At 40.2% G+C, this 21,803-nt stretch overlaps 1 protein-coding gene across 1 annotated transcript in view; it reads right to left on the bottom strand.

Moving 5' to 3' along the window:
* The window catches only part of SLC4A4 (solute carrier family 4 member 4), a 349,538-nt gene that overhangs the window by 95,783 nt on the left and 231,952 nt on the right, over positions 1-21,803 (bottom strand). Inside the window, exons 8-12 of the mRNA XM_081248819.1 lie at positions 18,589-18,746; positions 11,939-12,026; positions 9,576-9,730; positions 8,829-8,942; positions 6,471-6,645 (exon numbers count right to left, since the gene is read on the bottom strand). Coding sequence (XP_081104945.1) covers positions 6,471-6,645; positions 8,829-8,942; positions 9,576-9,730; positions 11,939-12,026; positions 18,589-18,746 — 690 coding nt within the window. The remainder of the gene's footprint in view (positions 1-6,470; positions 6,646-8,828; positions 8,943-9,575; positions 9,731-11,938; positions 12,027-18,588; positions 18,747-21,803) is intronic.

Genomic DNA, 21,803 nt, shown 5'->3' with positions numbered 1-21,803 from the left:
ATAGTTTCTGGCCTTACATTTAGGTCTTTAATCAATTTTGAGTTTATTTTTGTGTATGGTGTTAGGGAGTGTTCTAATTTCATCCTTTTACATGTAGCTGTCCAGTTTTCTCAGCACCACTTATTGAAGAGGCTGTCTTTTCTCCACTGTATATTCTTACCTCCTTTATCAAAGATAAGGTGACCATATGTGCATGGGTTTATCTCTGGGCTTTCTATCCTGTTCCACTGATCTATATTTCTGTTTTTCTGCCAGTACATACTGTCTTGATTACTGTAGCTTTGTAGTATAGTCTGAAGTCAGGGAGCCTGATTCCTCCAGCTCCATTTTTCGTTCTCAAGATCACTTTGGCTATTTGGGGGTTTTCTGTGTTTCCATAAAAATTGTGCAATTTTTTGTTCTAGTTCTCTGAAAAATGCCAGTGGTGGTTTGATAGGGATTGCACTGAATCTGTAGATTGCTTTGGGTAGTAGAGTCATTATCACAGTGTTCATTCTTCCAACCCAAGAACATGGTATATCTCTCCTCTATTTGTATCATCTTTAATTTCTTTCATCAGTGTCTTATAATTTTCTGCATACAGGTCTTTTGTCTCCTTAGGTAGGTTTATTCCTAGATATTTTATTCTTTTTGTTGCAATGGTAAATGGAAGTATTTTCTTAATTTCACTTTCAGATTTTTCATCATTAGTGTATAGGATTGGCAGAGATTTCTGTGTATTTGTATCCTGCCACTTTACAAATTCATTGATTAGCTCTAGTAGTTTTCTGGTAGAATCTTTAGGATTCTCTATGTATAGTATCATGTCATCTGCAAACAGTGACAGCTTTACTTCTTCTTTTCCAATTTGGATTCCTTTTATTTCTTTTTCTTCTCTGATTGCTGCGGCTAAAACTTCCAAAACTATGTTGAATAACAGTGGTGAGAGTGGGCAACCTTGTCTTGCTCCTGATCTTAGTGGAAATGGTTTCAGTTTTTAACCATTGAGGACGATGGTGGCTGTGGGTTTGTCATGTATGGCCTTTATTATGTTGAGGGAAGTTCCCTCTATGCCTACTTTCTGCAGGGTTTTTATCATAAATGGGTGTTGAATTTTGTAGAAAGCTTTCTCTGCATGTATTGAGATGATCATATGGTTTTTCTCCTTCAATTTGTTAATATGGTGTATCACGTTGACTGACTTGCATATACTGAAGAATCCTTGCATTCCTGGAATAAACCCCACTTGATCATGGTGTATGATTCTTTTAATGTGCTGTTGGATTCTGCTTGCTAGTATTTTGTTGAGGATTTTTGCATCTATGTTCATCAGTGATTGGGCTGTAGTTTTCTTTCTTTGTGATATCTTTGTCTGGTTTTGGTATCAGGGTGATGGTGTCCTCGTAGAATGAGTTTGGGAGAGTTCCTCTCTCTGCTATATTTTGGAAGAGTTTGAGAAGGATAGGTGTTAGCTCTTCTTTAATGGTTGATAGAATTCGCCTGTGAAGCCATCTGGCCCTGGGGTTTTGTTTGTTGGAAGATTTTTTTATCACAGTTTCAATTTCAGTGTCTGTGATTGGTCTGTTCATATTTTCTATTTCTTCCTGGTTCAGTCTGGGATGGTTGTGCTTTTCTAAGAATTTGTCCATTTCCTCCAGGTTGTCCATTTTATTGGCATAGAGTTGCTTGTAGTAATCTCTCATGATCTTTTGTATTTCTGCAGTGTCACTTGTTACTTCTCCTTTTTCATTTCTAATTCTATTGATTTGAGTCTTCTCCCTTTTTAGTTCATGAGTCTGGCTAATGGTTTATCAATTTTGTTTATCTTCTCAAAGAGCCAGCTTTTAGTTTTATTGATCTTTGCTATCGTTTCCTTCATTTCTTTTTCATTTATTTCTGATCTGATCTTTATGATTTCTTTCCTTCTGCTAACTTTGGGGTTTTTTTGTTCTTTATCTAATTGCTTTAGGTGTAAGGTTAGGTTGTTTACTTGAGATTTTCCTGTTTCTTAAGGTAGGATTGTATTGCTATAAACTTCCCTCTTAGAACTGCTTTTGCTGCATCCCATAGGTTTTGTGTCATCTTGTCTCCATTGTCATTTGTTTCTAGGTATTTTTTTATTTCCTCTTTCATTTCTTCAGTGATCACTTCGTTATTAAGTAGTGTATTGTTTAGCCTCCACGTGTTTGTATTTTTTACAGATCTTTTCCTGTAATTGATATCTAGTCTCATAGCGTTGTGGTCAGAAAAGATACTTGATACGATTTCAATTTTCTTAAATTTACCAAGGCTTGATTTGTGACCCAAGGTATGATCTATCCTGGAGAATGTTCCATGAGCACTTGAGAAAAATGTGTATTCTGTTGTTTTTGGATGAAATGTCCTATAAATATTAATTAAGTCCATCTTGTTTAATGTATCATTTAAAGCTTGTGTTTCCTTATTTTCATTTTGGGTGATCTGTCCATTGGTGAAAGTGGGGTGTTAAAGTTCCCTACTATGACTGTGTTACTGTCAATTTCCCCTTTTATGGCTGCTAGTATTTGCCTTATGTATTGAGGTGCTCCTATGCTGGGTGTATACATATTTACAATTGTTATATCTTCTTCTTGGATCGATCCCTTGATCATTATGTAGTGTCCTTCCTTGTCTCTTGTAATAGTCTTTATTTTAAAGTCTATTTTGTCTGATATGAGAATTGCTACACCAGCTTTCTTTTGATTTCCATTTGCATGGAATATCTTTTCCATCCCCTGAGTTTTAGTCTGTATGCGTCCCTAGGTCTGAAGTGGGTCTCTTGTAGACAGCATATATAAGGGTCTTGTTTTTGTATCCATTCAGCCAGTCTGTGTCTTTTGGTAGGAGCATTTAATCCATTTACATTTAAGGTAATTACCAATATGTATGTTCCTATTCCCATTTCCTTAACTGTTTTTGGTTTTTTATTGTAGGCCTTTCCCTTCTCTTGTGCTTCTTTCCTAGAGAAGTTCCTTTAGCATTTGCTGTAAAGCTGGTTTGGTGGGGCTGAACTCTCTCAGTTTTTGCTTGTCTGTAAAGGTTTTAATTTCTCCATCAAATCTGAATGAGATCCTTGCTGGGTAGAGTAATCTTGGTTGCAGGTTTTTCTCCTTCATCACTTTAAATATGTCCTGCCTTGGGGCTTCCCTGGTGGCGCAGTGGTTGAGAGTCCGCCTGCCGATGCAGGGGACACGGGTTCCTGCCCCGGTCTGGGAGGATCCCATATGCCGCGGAGCGGCTAGGCCCGTGAGCCATGGCCGCTGAGCCTGCACGTCCAGAGCCTGTGCTCCATAGTGGGAGAGGCCACAACAGTGGGAGGCCTGCGTACTGCAAAAAAGAAAAAAAAAAAATGTGTCCTGCCTCTCCCTTCTGGCTTGCAGAGTTTCTGCTGAAAGATCAGCTGTTAACCTGATGGGGATTCCCTTGTGTGTTATTTGTTGTTTTTCCCTTGCTGCTTTTAATATGTTTTGTGTTTAATTTTTGACAGTTTGATTAATATGTGTCTTGGCGTGTTTCTCCTTGGATTTATCCTGTATGGGACTCTCTGTGCTTCCTGGACTTGATTAACTATTTCCTTTCCCATATTAGGGAAGTTTTCAACTATAATCTCTGCAAATATTTTCTCAGTCCCTTTCTTTTTCTCTTCTTCTTCTTGGACCCTATAATTCAAATGTTGGTGCGTTTAATGTTGTCCCAGAGGTCTCTGAGACTGTCCTCAGTTCTTTTCATTCTTTTTTCTTTATTCTGCTCTGCAGTAGTTATTTCTACTATTTTATCTTCCATGTCACTTATCTGTTCTTCTGCCTCAGTTATCCTGCTATTGATCCCTTCTACAGTATTTTTAATTTCATTTACTGTGTTGTTCATTGTTGCTTGTTTCCTCTTTAGTTCTTCTAGGTCCTTGTTAAGTGTTTCTTGCATTTTCTCTATTCTATTTCCAAGATTTTGGATCATCTTTAATATCATTATTCTAAATTCTTTTTCAGGTAGACTGCCTATTTCCTCTTCATTTGTTAGGTCTGGTGGGTGTTTACCTTGCTCCTTCATCTGCTGTGTGTTTTTCTGTCTTCTCATTTTGCTTCTCTTACTGTGTTTGGGGTCTCCTTTTCACAGGCTGCAGGTTTGTAGTTCCCGTTGTTTTTGGTGTCTGTCCCCAGTGGCTAAGGTTGGTTCAGCGTGTTGTGTAGGCTTCCTGGTGGAGGGGACTAGTGCCTGTGTTCTGGTGGATGAGGCTGGATCTTGTCTTTCTGGTGGGCAAGACTGTGTCTGGTGGTGTGTTTTGGGGTGTCTGTGGTCTTATTATGATTTTAGGCAGCCTCTCTGCTAATGGATGGGGCTGTGTTCCTGTCTTGCTAGCTGTTTTGCATAGGGTGTCCAGCACTGTAGCTTGCTGGTCGTTGAGTGAAGCTTGGTGCTGGTGTTGAGATGGAGATCTCTGGGAGATTTTTCCCATTTGATATTAGGTGGAGCTGGGAGGTCTCTTGTGGACCAGTGTCCTGAAGTTGGCTCTCCAACCTCAGAGGCACAGCACTGACTCCTGGCTGGAGGACCAAGAGCCTTTCTTCCACATGGCCAGGTACATGGAGAGTTTCTTGCCTTTCGGAGGTCTGAGGTCTTCTGCCAGTGTTCAGTGGTGTACTATAGGAGCAGTTCCACGTGTAGATGTATTTCTGATGTATCTGTGGGGAGGAAGGTCTGATTTTCTTTACATGAGGCTGCCTCTATTATCTTCTTCATGCTGGCCTCAAGGTGCTTCCCCAGTGCTTTCTTTTCCACTTGTTCTCTTGAATGGTGTGCTTTAGTTATCATTATGCTCTCATTTAGATGCGGAATAGCTGCCCAATTTGAATACAGATCAGATTTTATAAAAAATACCATTACTGACAACACTGTTACAATTTAATTTATTCATTCTTGTCTTATGAATGAGGAAAAAAGGGGGAAACACCCTCTTCATATACTTCATCTCTGTGTCCTACCACGCTTGGTTTCGATTCCCCATGCCTGGGGAATGTGCTTTCTGGCCAGAACAATATAACTTTTAAAATGTTAATCAGCTGCCAATATTTAAGAATCACCAGATTTCATGTAAGAAATCGAATTTTCAACCTCTCTTTGAAAATCAGAAAATGAAGGAATCGTGAGTGCACATTCACATGGGAACTAGGAAAAGTCATGTGGGGAGCCCTCAGTCCCCAACTACCAGATATCTCAGCCTAGGCACCAGTCATGTGACTAAAGAAGCCCTCAGGCAACTCCAACCTTAGCTGCCATCTTACTCACAAGTCTATGAAGACCAAAGAGAACCACCCAGCTGAGTCCACCAACCACCAAAACCATGAGAGAGAATAATAAAATGGTTGTTTGAAGCCTTGGATTTAGGGGGTAACATGCTTTATAGCAATAGATAAAAGCTAAAAGATAAAAGCTCTCTTAACAGATGAATTACAATTGTTTAAAGTAATGTCTCCCTTTTTGCTTGGGTCAACATAGATGTCATAGAGTGTCTCCATCTTAATTTTGTGTTTAAGCAGAAATCTAAAACATGAATGTGCCCAGGGGAGAAAACAGAAGTAGAAGAAAAGCAATCCTTTGGAATCAGCTGTATTTTTTTTTCTTAAATAAGCTGGTTGGCAGCACTTATGAATGTCACATAGGTTAAACAGTAATAAGTAGAAACATAGAAGGACAGAGTTTGAAAAGGGCTTGAATCTGGTTGTTTTCAGCTTCACTCACTACTCACTCAGCACCTAGCACAATACCTATTTTTTCCTAATGACTGGATCAACTAAGAGTAGTTTTGTACATATTTTTCTGATTATGGGAATTTAAAATAACTTCTCTATAGCTAAAGCTTCAGCTATTATTGATACAAAAGGAGGGTGAATGCCACCTGCAAAGTAACCAACAAATTGTGGTTTATACAAAATAAGTTAAGCTAGAGTCTACACAGCTTAATGAGAGGCAGATTCAGGAATAGGAAAATCAACACCTAGCTTTTATTCCTTAAAGCTGAGCTCTACCGATAGAGATGCAAATCCAATCTTGAGCAAATCACTCAATTGCTTGTTCACATGAAAAAGGAAGCTAACCAGGCATTCCCCAAAACTTGCTATGTCATCAAGTTTAATAGTATGGTCCATACACTCAAGGTAATAGAATATCTTAACCTTATACCCAGCACAAAACTAAAGCAGCTGATACGCTTTTGCCCAAACAGAATTGTGTATCCTCATTTCCTTCCCTTCTTTTCCCTACTTGTGACTCAAGCCAGATTTCATCAAGCTATTTTTGTAATTACTAAAATGCTGGAAATACAGCAGCAGGCCAGAAGCAAAGTAAAATGCAGCATCTAGCAAAAGAAAGAAAATCATGCTGAGTAACTGAAAGGCCATCTGCTTCTAGCTGAGCTGTAGGGGTGAGGAAGGCAATCTGGGCTGTACTATTTGTGTCTTCCCCCAAACCAAACCCACCTGCATGTTGTCAGTGGCATCCCCAAGCAGTCCTCCAAAAGTGATAGCATTAGTTACTGTTGCCAGATAAATGAAGAGAATTGCTGAAAGAGCCTGAATATTTAAAGCATCATAAAAATCACTGGCAAAAAATGGTGCTTTCCTCTTTATGTCCTTAATTAGTCCACCACAGAACCTGCATAGGGAGAAAGCAAACACGTGACAACATAAAATAAATTACCATCAAATTAACCAAGAGATAACTTAGAGATAACTTAACCACAAAGAATTTGTATTTAAAGTGTTTGAATTAGAAGATACTCTTCAACCACTTAAGATAAAACCAGAAGACTGTGAAGAATAAATCTCTGTCTCTTTTATGGTCACCAAATTAGGCATCACGTTCCCTAAAGACTAGACAGTTGGTCTTTAGACGAGAATAAACTGTGTAGATGAATTAAATTTCTCATTGTCTGAAGAAAAACATCCAAACATGTGAGCAGATCATATAAGGCGCTTTATAATCTTGTCAAAGCTTCCTTTCCAGCCTCATTCATTCATTCACTCCACAGATGTTTATTGGGCATCTGTGACATGCCCAGCACTATTCTGGGTGCTGGAAAAACAGCAGTGAACAACACAGGAAAAAAATACCCACCCTCATGGAGTTACTTTCTGCGTGGGGGAAACAAAATAAGTACAATGCATGATGCTAAAACATCAAAGAAAAAATTAAGTGGGAAAGCAGGTTATTAAGTGCTAGAGTGCTATGGCTGAAATTTAGAGTGGCCAGATCAGGCCTCCCAAGCAAGTGTCTTTGGGGTGAGGATTGGAAGGAATTAAGGAAGGAAGCCATGCAGGTGTGTCATGGAAGAGCATCCCAAGCTGAGACCCATCACATTCGTCAGCAAGTCAGCTGACTCATGCATCTGTCAACTCACTCCCCCACCCCACCCCAAACCAAACCTCACTCAGCCTTTCCCATGCTGTGCCTTCTGCCTATGATGCCCTCCCTCAGAGCTCAACAGCCCTCTGAGGTCTTGACCCTCCATTCATAGTTCAGACATTCACTAGGGGCTACCACATTTTCTCAGGATTGCCTGTCTATCTTAGCTGCACTCAGTGCCCTGCTTCAGTTTTCTTGGTATGCACAGGACTGTGAATGGTACCAGCCATGCTGTAGACATGCAACACATTTAGGGAAGGTAAAATATGGAAGAAGGAAATTACAGTCTGATTAAATTAAAAAGTTAAATCCCGAAAATTATATCTGTAAAAAAGGAAAAGGATATTCCTAATGGAAATAGTTTGTAAAGAACTAGTCAGAAAAAAAAAAATGGGGGAAAGAGAAGGTTCTACTCTCTCTCTTTTTTTTTTTTTTTGTGGTACATGGGCCTCTCACTGCTGTGGCCTCTCCCGTTGCGGAGCACAGGCTCCAGACGCGCAGGCTCAGTGGCCATGGCTCTCGGGCCCAGCTGCTCCGCGGCATGTGGGATCTTCCCAGACCAGGGCACGAACCTGTGTCCCCTGCATCGGCAGGCGGACTCTCAACCACTGCGCCACCAGGGAAGCCCCTACTCTCTATTCTTTAAGATGGAAGAGGAGAGAAATAATGTCCTCTTAATTTGGGAGAGAAACCCAAGTGGGTCGTCAGAGGAAGAAAATAACATAATTTCATTCAGATGCGACTGCATATTAAAATGACTTACTTTTGTGTTTTCAAAAAATCTGCAGCGTTTTTAAAAAGCCATATCTTCATAAATGAGTATCCTACTTAAAACTATAGTTAACCCAAAATGAAATGGAGAACCTAACCACGAAGGAAATCCTAATGTAAAGAGATTTAACCAAAGCGATCTGGGAAAAGTGAATTCCCCACTGCAGGCCCAGGAGATGGCAGCCTGGGAGTTACTCATTTCTGTAACATGTTACCCACTTCTGAGTAAATGTACCAGGGAGAGAGGGAATCATGAAAGCCAAGTGGGGAAGACTGGCACAATACTCAGTCTTCCTGCAACAACCACCCACGAGCTCTCTTTCTCTCTAATACCCCTCACTCATGGTAATACCTAATACCTTTCTCCCATCACAGAAACTCCCTACTTCTGCTTTATTTTGCCCCATAAAACCAGATCCACATTTCGTTATTTGCTCATTGTTTGTCTCCTACCACTACAAGGTAAGACCCATAAGGAAAGGGGTTTTTCTTTCATTTACTGCTGCATCCCAAGTGCCTGTGACTAACAGATACACCATAAATGTGTGCTGACTGACCAAACAAATGTACAAACAGGTGAATAAAATGCTGACAGAAAGATGAAGGTAAATTCAGATCGGAAGAGAACTTCATCATGAACGACCGACGAATCCATAAGTTACCTTCCAGTGCGCTGTAATTCCTCACAATCTGCATGTCCTCCTCCTCCGTGGCCTCCATCATGGGGTGTGTCCCCGTTCATCTGAACATTTTCTCCACCTGAGTACATATTCTTTCTAAGCAAGACAACAGAGCCCAAGAAAAGATTAGTTTATTTCATTCACCTGCCTCTTAGGTGGGTCCTGACTAGCTGATAAAGAGATGAACCGAAAACCCTTTGGGAGAAAGATAATTATTTCTGGCTGCCATCCTAACAAACAACTTTTGAAGTGTTCTGTTGAGAGCCAAGACAAATGAGTGGATGAACAGAAAGTTGAATAACTTGTATATTGTATAAGAGGGAAATTGTTTCACCTGGAAAAACACAGATTTCTAGAAAATGGCTTCTCCTCAATTATCTCATCCAATTTCTTAACCTCTTCAATCCAAAGGGAGTCATCTTGAGTAAACGAATCTTTCCACATGTACAAGGAGTCCCCGAAACAACCCGAAAAAATCTCTACAATGTATTCCAATATCATAATCTGAGATCTCTAATTTGTAATCACTAAAGAATATCACAACATACAACATTCATTTTATAGTGTCAACAGAATGTCAAACCAAGGCACATGTGTGATTCATTTGAGATAATACCTCAAGTTGAATGGAAACCTGAAAATCTTAGGGCAGTTGGCTGAACCTCTTTCCTTTTCTAAGCACAACCTCCTTCTCAAGAATGAAAACTCCCAATGGCCTGAACATTTTACCTTTTGTCAGATGATGGAAGACTCTTAGGGGGCTCTATCCTGATTGCTGGATCCCATTCCCCGGGTGGAAGGACAATGACTTCATCTAGGAACTCGTCAATGCCAGCAATCAGGTCCTGCCTATCTTTTGCTTTATAAGCGATGTCGTGGAACACCTAAAGAATAAAAAGAGATGTGCTGATCCAACAGGAGAGCTCTCCACGTGCCTCACATCATGTAGAGCCTGAAGAATGCAATCCATAATCCACTTTAACATTACTATAACCATAGCCTCATACTTGCTATTGTTCAGCTTACCCCTAAATATTTTGGTATTCAGATTATGAACCCAAAGAATATAGGTAGAGGCATGAGAAAACAGCTGTGTTTCTTTTATATGATTTTTTCTATCAATACCATAAAACAACATTGCCTTTCATCTCCCACTTGTATGCACCATTACTGATATAGTTGCGATGGAAGCCAGATGAAAATGGTTTAGAGAAATATACTGAAGATCATTCCACCAAATAAAAACTACTGTGCCAAGCCACTGCTATAATTCAAGAAGGGTAAGTTCAAGCTGATTGTTAACACTGAGTTAAGACTCAGACACTGCAGCTCTCAAACACACAAATAAAGGTGTGTTAAAGCAAAGGGCTTTAAGTAGGTGATCATCTGTCTATCTTTTAGCAAGGCAATAATTAAACCATCCAAGGCAGCAAATGTTCTATGTCTTTTAGGCAAATATCCAAAGAAGGAGCCTCCAGATGTCCATAATCCTCTTTGTCAATCGCTCCATTCCTCTAACCTGGCTGATGATCTGAAAGTCCTTTACACATAACCTAAGACTTTCATACCTCGTTAAGTCAAGTTCTTTAGTCTCCAGGAGAGAAGGTGGCCCTTATTCGATACCCCTACCTATTCTTAAAGATCGCTACTAAGTCTCTTCTCCTCAGTTAGAATTTTTAAAAGCTATCAAACAAACACCACCAATGGTCTGGGGGTTGTGGGGTTGAGGGGAGGGCAATACAAAGTGCCAGCATATCATCTGTAGTGGACACAATTTGCCACAGCCTTATTTTCTCTTGCTGCTTCCCTTAGTAGAGGCTGGAAAGTCGGTCATTTTCCCAGCCTACCCTGACGATAAGGATAGGCAATTCTGACCCATGAGATTAAAAAAGAAGGGGGTGGGGGGTAGCTTTTGAATACCTGTTAAAAGAGACAGACACAGCTAACACTTCCCTTCCTCCTTCCTCCTGCCTTGCATACAGATGACGTGACTGGAGCTGACGGTAGTAGCCATCTTAAGACCACAAAGCAAGAGCCTTGGCACTTGATTTATCATTAAGCAGTTAAATTAAACCAACTCCAGCAACCACCTACCTCCAAATTTCCTCATATGTGAACAAAATAAACCCTAAATTGTTTAAGTCACAATAAGTCAAATTTTCTGTCCTTTGCAGCCTAAAGCATTTCTAATTGATACATCTTAGGAGGAATCATTTTTTTAAAGAAATCATAAATATGCAAAAATAAATGAAAGAACCCACTGGGATGCTTAGTTGCCTCAAGGGGAAAAAAACAGCATTGCTATCCATCAATGCTCCCAGATTAAGTAACCATCTTAATCACCAAATCACCAAATAGAACTGCCATAGCTAAATGCTCTATTCTCCACTTAACACATGGAGAAGCTAACATATCAAGCAATGAAGCAAAAACAAAACATTCGGGAAAACAGTAAGCTACAAAGACACAAAAGCAGAAATTAGTGCTCCTATATTCTCATAGTATTTCTCCTCCTATGAGACCAGTTTGGAGTTTCATCATGTCTACAATGTGTGTAATGACATTCAAGCTATTAGAAGAGTATGGTCATAATTCCAACGTACTAGATGCTCTGCAGTAACAGTTGCTAATGCATTTTAGTATATGTATCATTCCTTCCCACAAGATAAGAAAACCACAAAAACAGGTACTTTCTGATACCTAAGGGAAAAAATGCATTATCCATTTTATTATGCATTATTTTATAGAACCCATCATTTCTGAAACAATACAGTATATGGACACTTGAGTTTCCAGAATTAATATATTAAACACTTTAAGAGATTAAGTTAATACAGTGTCTTGAACCTTTTAAATAATATTTAACATACCTCAGTTTAGAGGAAGAAAGGAAAATATGACATTCTAATATAAAATTTATTTTTTGAAAACTATCAAAAGCAGATGTCAGCTCATTTGCATGAACGATTATACCTCATGTTTTAAAAAGGTTGGTAACTACATAATTCTAACTGAATAAATTGTGACAGCCAACTCACAGTATGAAAACACAAGTAGGACATTCACAGATCACCATCTTCCCGATTCCCTACCTCGTCAGACATCAAGGTGGCGATGGCTCTGCCAATCTCATGGTAGGACTTGGCTTTCCCCTTAGGACCTAAGAGAATGAACAAGAACCTAATGGAAGAGGAAAGAAGCAAAGGCTATAACACACATTTCATCAAACTCAATACACATAACACTGAGACACATTTACCCTAATTCATAAAACGGTTAGGTCTAGAATTCACCTTTAAAACAAAGGTAATATTCTTGCTAATATGAAAGATACTCTTTCACACTGTTGTGAAACACAAACTGTTTTTCATTTATTTGGAAGCAAGGGAGAATTTAGCATGGAAACCTGAGAAGCTTCTTCACAGAGAAGGAAAGGTTCACTTTATGAGTCATTCAGTGTTTCTTTTCTAAACTTTCTTCTCTCTTCCTTTCTTCTGACTCTCTGAATCTTTGGAGAAAACCCATTAAGCACAATAACGAGAAAGACTTAGTACATCTTCAGATTTCTCTGACTTTTCTTTACCCAATATGGGTGATGACAAATGATCCTCTCCATATTTTTAAGAAATATTTCTACTCAGAAGTGGCTGGGAGTCAGCAAAAACCAAGTCTTCTACAAGTAAGCCACATGCTGACAGCCAAAGTAAAGAAAGAAAAATATGAGAGAAATTCAAAATAAAGCACCATGCACAGCTAAAATTCTTTCGTGGGCATCAACAAGTTTCTTTTCCAAACTTGTTTTCTGGATAATGCACAAAGCACTGTTCCATAGTAAGCAGGTCCTGAAACTCGCAATAATGAGCTTTTCTCCACTTAAGTTCACCCCTTATCATGTTGGAAGGAATCCCTCACTGATCATAAGGGCAAAGATGCATGTCTCGGGCTTCCCTGGTGGCGCAGTGGTTGAGGGTCCGCCTGCCGATGCGGGGGACACGGGTTCGTGCCCCTATCCCGGAGGATCCCGCGTGCCGCGGAGCGGCTGGGCCCGCGAGCCGTGGCCGCGGAGCCTGTGTGTCCGGAGCCTGTGCTCCGCGGCGGGAGAGGCCGCGGCGGTGAGAGGCCCGCGTACAGCAAAAAAAAAAAAAAAAAAAAAAAAAAAAAAAGATGCATGTCTCAACTGGGGAGCAGGAAACCTGGTAAGTAAATGAATTTAAAAACACAGACAAAAGGCAACACTAGATAAATCCCTTCCTTGCTTATTTATGATCATGTCTTACCTCACATGGAGATAATGAGGACAATAAAAATGATCATATCCTATGTTTGCATAGCTTTTTAAAGCCTGCAAAGCATTTCACATTCACACATCATTTAAACTCTTACTAGCCTCTGCAATAAGGACAGGTATCTTATTTCCATTTAATGGTGAAGAAACCTAGGTTCAAGGAAGTTATGGATGAGCCCAAAGACTGTCCCTAATAAATGACAGAGTAGATAGATAGGACTTCTTACCTCCTGTTTTTTTCAGCACATGGTTCTGCTTAATAATACCTGCCCAACCTATATACCAGAGTTGTGACGTCACAGAGAAAAGCTATCCAACTATGACTTCCATACATCACTCTGGGGAAAGATGTTGTGGATACTTAGCTGAAGACAAGAAAACTTCAGTAAGATTTTATGGGACAAGGAATGGCTTAGGACTTTTCTTAGTAAAATTTTATTTTTTACTAATTTATTCTTATACCTCACTTTAAATAAGAAAGGACTGATAGCAAGCACTCTTCAAGGTATTAGGGTCTGTTCCCAAATGCCCTTGAATAGGTAGTTCCTTTTTTCATCATAAAATTCAATCCAAAGAGTGAAGAAAAAAAAACCAAATTGAGAATGTAAGAAGGTAAATCTGAAAGTTTGAATACCCATATTTTATACCAGAATAACCATAAAACCATTCACTATTTATTTGCTTAGAAACCAGTTCTGGAGTGGAGTGGTACACTCACTTTCAAGTGTTATCACAGTAGAAGAAATAGCAAAAGCAATCAGCAGGTGCAAAAGTCTGTTCAAGTATGAAGGAAGTCATTATTAGAATTGGATTTTAGTTCTTCTAACTAGAACTTTTCTTCTTTTGAAGCTGGACCTAATTTATATACCACTACATACAGTATTATAAACTGTTTTTTTATGGACAGTACAATGCATTTTTCTGAAGGGGCGGATCACTGATTTGAGTGCAACACCCGAAAAAAATACTTAACCACTACAGTAAAATATAAATCTCATTAAGAAACATCTACAGTGCTGGTCACATGTCCCAATCCTATTTACCTGTCTACCAAGGGCTAGCTGTCAGGCAGGACAATAAGCCCATAGTTTTAGGCAGAAGAAGGTAGATGTGGTGCAGTAAGAGAAAATACATAACACCTGGATGCTTTACTAAGTACATTTTTAGACAATGGATTTCCAAGAACTGATAGAATAATGGATCTTCTAACTTAAATACTTGTAAGATGAGGGCATACATTTTCTACAAGTTTTTACTCTGCTCTTTACTAAATAGTACCAAAGAATGAATGGCAGTTATAGACCAGTGGTGACCATAACATTTATTATAGCAATAAACCCAGCATATGAGAGCTATAGTGTTTTACTAACCTAGATACAAAGGTACAATTCCCCTTTCCTGGGTAATGTGATTTTTATTTTTAAAAAATTATATATATATATATACACACATATATTATTATAAGTATATATATTATATTATATTATATATATTATATATTATCATATATAAAAATATATTATAATTATAATATATATTATATATATTTATATAATATATTTTATTTGTATATATATATACACTTTAATGGAAATCATCAAGTGCCAAATAGAAATAAAATATTACGTATCAGTTAAAATTTTCACATTACTCCAGGCAGGAACCATTCAGTAAATCCATCTCCTTAAAATGATATAGAGAGGAAATCTGGACATCTACAAGTAGCAGGAAACATCCCCTCAGGTCAAGAATTTCATCTGTAGGAAAGCGGACCCTTAAGAAGCCTCTAATTTGAACTGCATTGTTGAAATGGGGATGAGAGATCTGGGGAAACTAACAACACAGAAAAACTCATCAAGTTGAAGTTCCCTCTGCCTGAAACATGTTCTCTCCTCTTTAACCCTCAAAGAAGCAAAAGCTGCTACAACTTTTATGATAGAAGTACCTCTTGCCAAACTCAGCTTTTATAATGTACTGAAAACTTCTTTCATGACTCAAGCTGTTTTTTGTCAAGGGACAGATGTTATTTTTAAACAGAAGCTTTTTTTCTTTATTAACAAATTAGAGTAAACATCACATTTGTGTGGCTGAAAGGGCACAGCTCATGTTGATGGCTCGGGGGAAATAATTTATGTTGCTGAGTTGTTTTTATTCACTCATAACTAGAAACAAGTCATAGTTAGAATTTTTAATAGTGCCTGGTTGTCTCGAGAATCTTCATGGGGCCCTTCTACTCTTATGTGCTCACTTTTCCATACAACTAATTGTGCCTGGGGAGGATGTCTCTAGCATTCTCCACAACAAAAATCAGTACCAGATGATCTGTGTCCAGAACCACTGGGCTATACTCACATTCACAAAATAATTACAGACAGAAACAGAGCATAATATCAGAAAAAGAGCCAGCCTTCCTAAACCACTCAATCTTTTCAGAGAGGAAGTGCACCCCCATCCTTCCTGACATATCACAGCTATTTCTAAAATAAACTCAGTATGTACCAGTCCCAGTCCTTTACTCCCTTCTTTCAAAACAACAGTGAATCAAATAACCCAGTACTCATATTTAGTGGCTTTGGAAAATGTGGCTAAACTGTACCTTCCACAATAAATTCATGAGGACCACAAGCCCACCGTAACCAACCATATTACAGTGAGCAACTGGAAGACTGTTACACAAGACAGAACTGAACTAGCAGGACCTCCATCCCAATTCCTCTAATACAATTTTTTATAGTTTTGACAATTAGGCACAAACAACTGCTTTTAGGCAGATCGTTATTTATAACATAAAATATATATTAACTTACAGTGATATAAAGGGGTAATAAGCATTCTAATTTTTTAGAGGGCTAGAGCTCCCTGAATAACTATTTGCCTTAGATGTGAAAATCAAGGTCAGAAAAGGACAAACTGATCAGGAACTCTGATTATTTTTCATGGGAAAACGCTCAAGTATTTTATCCCAATCCATTCTGGATTTCTCCTTAGATTTTCCCTAAAAGCCTGGCCTCAGAGTCAGAAGTCTGCACTGGTAGTGAATCGTCCCTGTGCCTCCACCTCTCAACTATAAAATGGGAATTATGTTCATCCCCATGTGGCCCCTATATATGACTGAGTGGCAGCCTCTATGGACAGATGTAAGACGATAGCAAGCAAAGTATCTGCAAGATGCTAAGAAAATCATAAACGTATCCTACCAAGTCACCAGAGATCAAAGGACAGAGTTTATTTGCTTTCACATGGCTGGCAAGAAGGGCCCCTACGTGGAGAACATGCACCCAGTTGGTAGGAGTCCAGCTGCAAGCAGAAAGCTAAAATAGATCAAGCCAAGAGCAGGGTAGATAGAGAAACTTGTGAACTCTACACAAAAGGAGCAGCTACCACCACATTTCCTAAAAGATGCATGGTAGTAATGCTGTTTATGATGAATAGTAATAATAATAATAATAATAAGCAAAAGAGCCTAACATTCCTCCATCTTCAAAAGGAAAAATGACCGTTGTTACAAGTTGTGCACAGAAACAGACTTCTTGGGTCTCCCTGCAGGACAACAGGGTGGCATGCATGTTAAAGCACATGGCTGAGTGCAGAGGCATCCTTCACAATGACTACCACACTCCTTGTAGGATTTCCTTTATTGGATTTCACAGGATGCAGCCATTGTAAATGGCCCCATATTACTCATACACAAAAAAGCTAATGAGACTCCCTACTCAGTGATTACAGCTTGCCCTGGTTCGGAGGACAGCAACTGGATAAGACTACTTCCTGGAAAAATGTTAACATGCTAGGATATATTATTCAGATTATTGCCCTGAAACAGATTTACGACATTACTGAATTACATTCCCTTGAATTGCCTGGGCTCCTTTTTTCTACTCAAATGATGCTGGATTGTACCCCTAGACTAGTACCACCCTCCAGTACAGAAGAAAATGAACCAGACAGGAACAGAAGATTAGAGGGACACAAAAATAGTCATGACTTGCTACTCAATGAACTTGTATTATTGTTAAACAAAAAGCCTTATAAAATATTTTTTATTTGTAGCTTCTAGAAAAAAATAATAATAAAAAAGAAAAAGCAAGAGAAATTTAACACTTCTGGGCACACGTTTTTTTCTTTCAAGCTCCAGTAAAGTTAGTCCAAAGAGACAAAAATAAAACCAAAGGGACACACAAGCTGGACTTCGGCCACGATCTGAGTCAGCTAGCTGTTCGCCAGGTGATTGCTCAGATAGAACTGCAAGGCTCTGCTGGAATGTTTTCAAGCAAAAAGCTAAGTTACAGAAAACACAAATCATGACAATCCCATTAATTGAATATGATCATCGCCTTTCCTCTGCTATTTGTCCAATGACTGCTTGTATTATTCCTATATTGTAATATGACAAGTATTATTCTTATTTTAAGTATCTAAGAAATATAAAAATGGAGTAAAAATGCCTGTATGATAAGAATGGCCTGTAATCTATAAATTGGGAGGCCATAGGAAATGTTCTCCTAATTTGCATCCTAAGTTGGCTCAGAACAAACCTTGACCCCCTTGTCTTGTTGGTTGATCACACTCAGATCATCTGAGGTCACTGAGCATTCACAGCCCTTCCTGCTCACGTGGGAAACCTAAGGAAAACTCCCCTGGGACCCACAAAAGGCACACCCTCCCCCCAAAAAGGTCCTATTTATATGATAATTTTCTAATGTCAACCTGAAGATTATAAACTTCTCTTTAAACTCTTCTTAAGCACAAGTTTAAGTGAAGCATTAACTTCTATTGACCCATTGCACTTTGGAAGTCAAGCTTCAAAATTCCTCTACTGGGCTCAGTTACAGAAGGAAATAAAAGAGAATGACTTCTAAAGTATTGTGCAGGGTAATGAGTACACGATTATAACAGTAATATGCTTCCTCTTAAAATTTTATGAGTCATAACACATAACAGTAAAGTGGGCAAATGATTTTTACATATATGTATATATATATAATATACATATAGACATGTCTATATATATAATGTGCATATGTATGTATGTATGTACCCACTACCAATTTTCCAATAAACCAGAGAGCAAATGAAAGCAACTCTGACCTTTGAATCATTCACCATCTATATGATCTTAGAGAAGTTACTTAAACTTTCAAACTCAGTTTCTTCATCTATAAAATCCACATACCTATAGTTTATACTTTAAAAAATCATTATGAGGATTAAATAGACTAATCCATAAGAAACTGTTCTGTGGCCCAATGAATTATTATAATTGTTATTATTATTACTACTGTACAAGTGCCAAGTAATCTGATAGCATGAAAATCAGACTGAACCATTATTTCGGGTTAAACCTTTCCAATATGCTTGCTTTGGATGTACCCTCATCCTCTTGGTTCTCTAGCCTGAGGGAGAGGAGCTGTCCCTATCACCACATTGTGGACCCCAGCGGGTCAGGGAGCAGCTTACCTTGTGGGCACAGGGACCTCAGTCAGGGCACCCAGCATGACGGCCTGCTGCAGCCGAACAAAGGCAATGAAAGGAGAATCTAAGAAGTTGACCTCGCCAACAAGCACGTTGGAGGCTTCTGCATCACGTGGCAGTTTTTTCATGAACTTATTCTTCAGCTGCATGGGAAGAGCCAAGAAAACACAACTTATTTCCAGAGAAGGGAACTCAAAGAATTTCCTTTATATGAGTCTACATGCAACAGCAAGCCCTGGCTAGCTATTCTTCTATTATGTTTAACCATTCTATCATAATAAACATTTCTCTGTACTTTGAATTCAAAAATATTGAGAGTATAGTCACATGGTTTACATGAGGGTATAGTCACATGCTTTATATTGTTTTAACAATATTTACATATATATCAATTCATTTACTTATTCACTCAATAAATGAGTTGAGAGTCTCCTATGAGCCAGGAACTGATCTAAGCCTTAGGGATAAGGGATGCGTCAACTAATTACATGTCCTCCTTGAGCTCGTATTTTCAGCAGGGGAGAAGTAAAATATGATTTAAAGTAGTGATAAGTGCTGAGAAGGATAAATAAAACATGTAAGAGGGTACTGCTTTAGGCAGGGAGGTCAGGGAAGGCCTCTGAAGAAATACATTTGACATTGGAGTGAGGGGACAAGCCAAGCAAAGATCTGGGCAAAGAACACTGTAGGCAAAGAGAGCAGCAAGTGCAAAGCCTCTGAGACAGGCAAGAGCTTCGCAGCTAGGGGAACAGTAAGTAGGTAAGTGTGGTGGGAGCTGCAGGAGAAAAGGAGAGAAAATGGCAGCAAATGAAGTTGCAGAGGTTAGGAGGGACCAGGTGGTAGAGGAAATGAAGGCCACAGAAAGAAGTTTTGGATGTCTTAGACGGAACGTACCTACTAAAAGTCCAAGTGGAAATGTGGAGTAGAAAGACATCAATTCAGGAGATACCACCATGTAAGCAATATTTAAGACCATGGGATAGGATGACACAACCTCGGATGTGAGTGTAGAGAAGAGGGAGAAGATCTAAACCCCGGGCTACTCTACCTTTTATAGGAACGGGAGGGGCTATCAGCAGAAGACATTGAAAAAGAGCAGCCAGTGAGGTAGGGAGAGAACCAGGACTTCATCAACTGTCGGGTGAAGAAAGGGCTCAATAAGGAAACGGTATCAGCTGCTGAGTCAAAGCCTGCTGGAAGTTCAAATAAGATGAGAACTAAGAAGGAACCAATGAATTTGGCAAAATGGAAGGGCTGGGTGATCCTGACAAGAGCTGTTACAGTGGACACCAGGCTACCCAGTTAAGAATGAGAGGTGAAGAAGTAGAGACAGGGAATGGAGAGAATTATTTTGAGAAATGTTGCTGCCAAGAAAAGCCAAGAATTAAGGAGGTAGGTGAAGGAAGGCATAAAACGGGATTTTTTAAACGGGAAATATGATAACACTTTGGAGTGTGCATGAGGATGATCTAGTAGAGACAGATTATTGCTATAGGAGATAGGTGATAAATGCAAAAGCGGCTCAAGCAACCGTGAACTATTGAGATGATGAGATGATGTCCACGGCACAGGTAGAGGGATTAACTTCAGGTGGAACACAGAGAGCTCATCAATCCCAGCTAGGGAAGGCAGGGTACAGATGGGGGTGATCTGGGAAGTTTGTGGGGTGAAGATGAGGGCTTCTGAGGACTTCCATTTTTGCAGTGAAATATGAGTGATCTGATGGTAAGGGGGAGGAGGATGTACAGCTTGAGAAGAAAGGTAAAGGGGTAAAGTGGTTTTCTTAGAGAGTAAACGTTGCTTAACAGTCACTTTGAAAAGTTATCTTGTAGCTGTTACTTCCCCTCCTCCTCAGCTCCCACTTAGAGTAGGATTGTTCAAGCACCCTCCAGTGAGTGGGAAACATCTCCCAAAAGCTCAAGAACATCTCAACAATCATAAAAGGATGGAGATAAGAATTTTGCAGGACCTTATGAAACACACAGACTTCTGGGATACACTTATCATCAATATGAATGTCTCTCCCCTCAAGTCAAAAAGTTAACAGTGAACTTTTTTTGCCATGGATTATTGGCTGATATGGGAAGTGGGAGACACGGCCCAATTTTCCCCAGTAATGAAAAATTATAGTAACATTTAATTTTCAATTTCCATTTAAACAGTTCTTAATTAGGGAAAATAAGTGCCATGAAAATTAATTCCCCCAAACTATCACCCTCAGTAGCATTTTTATGAGATTCTTTCATTTGGTACTTCATACAAGAAGAAAGCTGTCACCAGTTCTAGGAAGATGGCGGAAGAGTAAGACGCGGAGATCACCTTCCTCCCCACAGATACATCAGAAATTCATCTACACGTGGAGCAACTCCTACAGAACACCTACTGAACGCTGACAGAAGACCTCAGACCCCCCAAAAGGCAAGAAACTCCCCACATACCTGGGTAGGGCAAAAGAAAAAAAGAAGTAACAGAGACAATAGGATAGGGACGGGACCTGCACCAGTGGGAGGGAGCCGTTAAGGAGGAAAGGTTTCCACACACTACAAGCCCCTTCGCGGGCGGAGACTGCAGGTGGCGGAGGGTGAAAGCTTCGGAGTACCGAGGAGAGAACAGCAACAGGGGTGCGGAAGGCAAGGCGGAGAGATTCCCGCACAGAGGATCGGTGCCCTCAGGCACGCACCAGCCCGAGAGGCTTGTCTGCTCCGCCGCCGGGGCGGGCGGGGCTGGGAGCTGAGGCTCGGGTATCGGGTTTCGGTCGGAGCGCAGGGAGAGGACTGGGGCTGGCGGCAGGAAGAGAGCCTGAAGGGGTTGGTGCGCCGCAGCTAGCCCGGAGGGAGTCCGGGGAAAAAGTCTGGAGCTGCCGAAGAGGCAAGACTTTTTCTTCCCTTTTGTTTCCTGGTGCGCGAGGAGAGGGCATTAAGAGGGCTGATTAAAGAAGCTCCAGAGACGGGCGCGAGCCGCGGCTAAAGGCGCAGACCCCGGAGACGGGCGTGGGACGCTGGGGCTGATGCTGCCGCCGCCACAAGGCCTGTGTGCGAGCGCAGGTCACTGTCCACCCCCGCTTCCGGGGAGCCTGTGCAGCCCGCCACTGCCAGGGTCCCGGGACCCAGGGACGGCTTCCCCGGGAAAGCGCACGGAGCGCCTCAGGCTGGTGCAACGTCTCGCCGGCCTCTGCCGCCGCAGGCCCGCCCCGCACTGCG

This window comes from Mesoplodon bidens (assembly GCF_964165515.1).
Source record: "Mesoplodon bidens genome assembly, chromosome: 1".
Classification (NCBI taxonomy): domain Eukaryota; kingdom Metazoa; phylum Chordata; class Mammalia; order Artiodactyla; family Ziphiidae; genus Mesoplodon; species Mesoplodon bidens.
The sequence above is the reverse complement of the archived record's forward strand: the minus strand, read 5'-3'. Positions and strand labels throughout refer to the sequence as shown.